We start from the raw sequence: 4,786 nt of genomic DNA on the forward strand, positions 1-4,786 counted from the left end.
AATGTCATGTGATGAAGTTTAATTTTTACCAGCCTCTGTCCGCTCAAATTAATCAATATTAACACAGGGATTCAGAAAGTGTCAACAATCCCTAATTATTCCAGAAGCATGAATTATCTTGTTAGGAATTTATGCACCCTTTCTCCTCTTTTCCTTTTCTGTGAGAGAGAGTGAAAGAGAGTCTGTATGTGTGTATAATGGGTGTGTGTGTGTGTGTGTGTGTGTGTATGGCCAAGTGTCTGCATTAAAGGAACAAGACCATGGTTTGCTTTATTTTACTTTACTTTTAAAGAATAAACACATTTCTGAAATTTTCAAGTCAACTGAAGAAATTAACCTTAAACTGCTAAAGATGAAAGAAAAAAGGTCGTAGCTTTCAGGGTGTCAGAAATGAGAAGAGAGATTCAATAAGGCTATTAATTTTTTCACCAGAACCTTTAAAAGTCAGCTATAAGAGCTGAGCCATAAGAAAACAAATGAAAAGAGGCAAAAATAAAAAACGAAAAACCTTACATATTTTCTTACACAGAGATATAATGGGTTAAGAGAGAGGAATAAAGAAACCAAGTGAGAGGAAAGGAATGGGAGAGGAAGAATGTAAAGAAGGGAGAGTAAAGAGATGGAAAAGGTGGTTTTAATGGTAGAAAATAGAAAACAAAAACAAATTTATTGTTAAACTGAATGTTAAACTTAAAGTCTGGCCTTCTGAGGTGACATCTAGCTGGAGCAGGCATGAGGCCTTCAGGACGGAAGGCATTGAACACGGTCTTGGTTCTCTTCCTCCTCAGATGAACTGGAGGTACTGGAAGAAGCATCCGACTCTGCATCCATGACTCCAACTTCAGGAGCTCCCCAGTGCTGGTAATGACCTCTCTGTGTCAGGTGACGCATGAGGAGCCAAAGCATGTGGCTGTCAAACAGGTCAGTGTGGTGTATGCGATCTTCATCCCGTTCTCGCTTGTTTCTCTTAATCATATCCTTTAACCCGATCAGCTCAGTGGTAGCTTTAGCTGTGGGTGCCCAGATCTTGGCTTCATGATCTAGGCCACTGGTTGCCAGCACAGGTAGGTAAGGATGGGGCTCAAGACAGTTTATGGTGCCTCCCCTGTCTCCCTCCATGAACTGAACAATCTGGCAGGATGATTTTTCCCAGAGGAAGATGTGCCCACAATCACTGCCGCTCACCACAAACTCACTTCTGGGGCCATAGAAATTGACGCCTTTGATTGTGGCATTATTTCTGTGCCCCTTGTATCTCTTAACATACTGGGCTCCATCTCCATCAGAGGAGTTGAAGAGATAAATATCTTCATCATTATAACTGGCCAGGAGCTCTGTGCCATCATGGCTGTACACAAGGCAGGTGATGTTTGCTTTGGAATCACAGTTGACTAGGTGATGAGGACAGAATTTCTTGAGTACCCCATTATTCTCATTCTCATTAATTTTCCTTTGGTCATAAATTCTTACAAACTGATCTTTTCCGCCCACGGCAAACTGGTAAGTACTGGCAGGATTCACATGGATTGTATACAGCCCCACTCTCTTCTCCCTCTCTTTGGTTACCACCACTCTGGAAGCTGGCCGGCCTTGTCTGAGGTCAATGGCAAAAACAACTGCATCTTCACCTGAAGATAGGAACTTAAAAGGGGAGTCTGGCTCCAGAGCCAACTTATGGGAGGCTCCCCTGTGCTGGGCCACACGCTTAGTATTCTTACAGTGTGGTAGAGCAGAGAGCTCTGCTATGCGCACCTGCCCATCACGGGCACACATGGCCAAGGTGGAATCACCACAATTGGGAAGGAACTTGGCTTGAAAGACATTATTTTTGTGACCACTCGCAAACTCCAGTACTGGCTGCCGACGCACCCAGTCCCACACTATCACTCTAAGGTCATCACTGCTACTGGCCAGCCAGGTGCCACGTTGGTTAAAGTGCACAGTATTGACGCAACCATGATGGCCTTCAAGCTCATGGAGCAGGTGGAAACGCTGCACAAAGACTCTGGCCCCACAGGCCTCATATACGAAGCGGGCACTGTAACCCAGCTGCCGCTCTCGAAGAGCAGAAAGGACTTGCCAGCGAGGGCGGGGCAGGGTAGATGTTTCGGAGGACACCCAGTCCTCCAGGGCCCGATCCTCATCTGATAAATACTGATCACGGTTAGCTTCATCGCACAGTACCTGAGGCTGTTCTGCGGCCGCTCCTCTCTCCTCCTCTTCCGCTGGGTGATAAGGGAATAGGTTTTCCTCACAGAAGAACTGGTCCGAGTCTTCCGTGCTTTCAAAGTTGATGTTTTCAGCTGAACTTTCTGCGTCTGTGCCTTGACTTTCTGGGCTGGCCTGGCTGAGAACGCCACCATCTCTGGTCAAACTCAAGCTCAGTTCAGTGTCTGAAGATGTCTCTCTCCAGGCATCCACTTCAGACTGCTCCTCAGGGCTATTAAGCAGGCTGCTTCTTCCTGAGTCTTGTGGGCCATCTGTGCTGCTCCCGTTGTCAGACATCTTAAATGACGCTGTAGCCTGTCTGGAGTGGGAAAAAGCCCCACAAGTTGGAGGAAGGGAGGAGGCCCGGCCCGGCTGGGGACAGACCAGGGAAAATTGGCTAGACCTAGCGGCAAGATGCTAACGCGGTAAGCCAAAGCCGGAAGGGTGATTAGCCGGCTGAAGCAGTTGGAAGTATGGGAGCTGGTGAGGTTCAGAAGACTTTGTCCCGTCTAGCATCTCGCGGTATCTCAGGACTGCTCAGACTTTTCCAGGCCCTCAGCCCCACCCCCGCAACTATCTTACCCTTGTCAGTGGCTGTGCATTCTCTTCTTTTGAAGATGGGAACACGTTGCACTTTGGGAAAATATTCTCAGAGAACTATCAGCAAAAGTGATACTGTTTAGGCAGAACTGTTATAAGATTCTCAGTGCTTGTCTTGAACGTGATGTACAGTGCTTTGCTTGAATATGATGTACAGTATGAAATGAAGAAATAGGCAAACACAATGAAAGATTGCTAAGGTCCCCAAAGCTAGTGAGTTTATGACATACAAAAAATACCTTCAGCAAATCAAACAACTTTAGGGAAACCTTGACAGCTCTAATTGGTAGAAATGTCGTCAATAAAAGACACGTTGCCTAGTTAATTGCATTTTAGATTTAAAAATACTTTTTAGTATGAGTAGATCCCAAATATTGCACTGAACATACAGCTACCAAAAAATACTCATTTTTTTATCTGCAATGCAAATTTAACTGTGTGTCCAAACAAATTTATTTGTTACATCTGGCAGACTTTCTTAGTAAGAAGAGTAATTTAGTCCCTCAGTGTAATCAAGGCTGATAATAACTGGTCAATTTAAAGTAGACATTGAAATCAGTAACTCCTTCACCAATTTGAGATAGAAGCACAAACTTTTTCTTTTTCCACCAGGGATTCTATGTATTTATTTGGGGTTAATTCAATTTAGGATACTTAGGGAGCATCAACACGATTTAATGAAAGAAAAATTTCTTTTGTGATGTCATAGAACTATCAAAATATTTTAAATATTTCCCAGAATATTTCAGAGGCTTCTTGGGGGCCTTTTAGGAAGAGAAAACAGCTTTTCAGAGACAGTTAATTGGCACTGCTGTGTTAAGTTCAGAGCTTCTCCAAGTGAATTATCTAAGGTATGTCAGTAAATTTTCAAACCGCCAAGAATGCCGGAATGAGGAAAACAGGATTTCCCTCAGAGCAATTGCAAGATCAATGCAAAATTGATTAAACAAAGAAGTATAAAGTCTTCTAAAGAAAGAGAATGGTTCCAAGGTGGTAGTAATGGAAAGACACGTAAAAGAATATTCACAGCATTTGTAAAGAGTAGCTCAACAACTTGAAAACCACCTGAAAGCCCATCAAGAGTAACATGCATAAATAAATCAGCATATATTCCTATAATGGAATAATGTACAAAAGTGAGGATTAATAAATACATCAACATGGATGAATCTTAAAAACAGAATGATTAATGGAAACACAAGTGAAAGAATAGTCAATAATTTCATTTTTATGCAGATCCTTATAGTTTTCATACTAGTAAAACTATTTTAAAAGGCAAGGAAATAATTGACTCAAACTTCAGGGTAATTATTACCTTTACAGGAGGGGAGGAAGTTAAAATCTGGTAGAGAGGGAGCTTCAAAATTTCTTGGTAGTATTTATGGCTTGCTCTGAATATAGGTATGTTGTTATTCTTTTTATTACTTATTGCCTGGCATATACATTTATATACCCTTTTCTAAGTATGACGTATTGCATAGTCGTTTTTTTAAGAGATAATGTTCATTAACAAGGGGTCTTGCTTGGCCATGGAGCACAAAAACAGGAAAACTAGAGCATCAAACCCTAGTATGCCCAACCTGGCAATGTCCAGGGGAGGAAGCCTTATTAATTTGCTTCAGAAATGTCTTGTCCCGTTGCAAGTTGCAAGGAACAGTTCCAGTGTTAGAGGTTAAATCGGGTCATTTTAACCTGATGCTATTGTGTTAATCTGACTTTTTTTCTACATGCTCATTAAGCAAATTTTGACTATAAGTTGGCTTTTCATTTAAGTTTTCTTTTAATTTAATTGATCTGTTCAGTTTATTTCCATTCCCATTTATTCACCAAAAATTTATTAGAGCTTCAATGCACAATGTAATGTTCTAGGTCCTGATATTACAGGTGGTGAATAAGAGTGGTAATTGCTTCACTCATGGAGTATATAATATAGCAGAAAAAAGTGACAGTAGACAAGTCAATACAACATATGAGGCAG

General features: G+C 41.7%; 1 protein-coding gene across 1 annotated transcript; it reads right to left on the reverse strand.

Moving 5' to 3' along the window:
* Positions 1–273: 273 nt before the first annotated feature.
* Positions 274–2,675, reverse strand: LOC113930176 (DDB1- and CUL4-associated factor 8-like). Its single transcript, XM_035725365.1, has one exon. The coding sequence runs from the start codon at positions 2,503–2,505 to the stop codon at positions 742–744; it is 1,764 nt and encodes a 587-aa protein (XP_035581258.1). The 5' UTR covers positions 2,506–2,675; the 3' UTR covers positions 274–741.
* Positions 2,676–4,786: the final 2,111 nt, after the last annotated feature.

This window comes from Zalophus californianus, chromosome X (assembly GCF_009762305.2).
Source record: "Zalophus californianus isolate mZalCal1 chromosome X, mZalCal1.pri.v2, whole genome shotgun sequence".
Lineage (NCBI taxonomy): Eukaryota > Metazoa > Chordata > Mammalia > Carnivora > Otariidae > Zalophus > Zalophus californianus.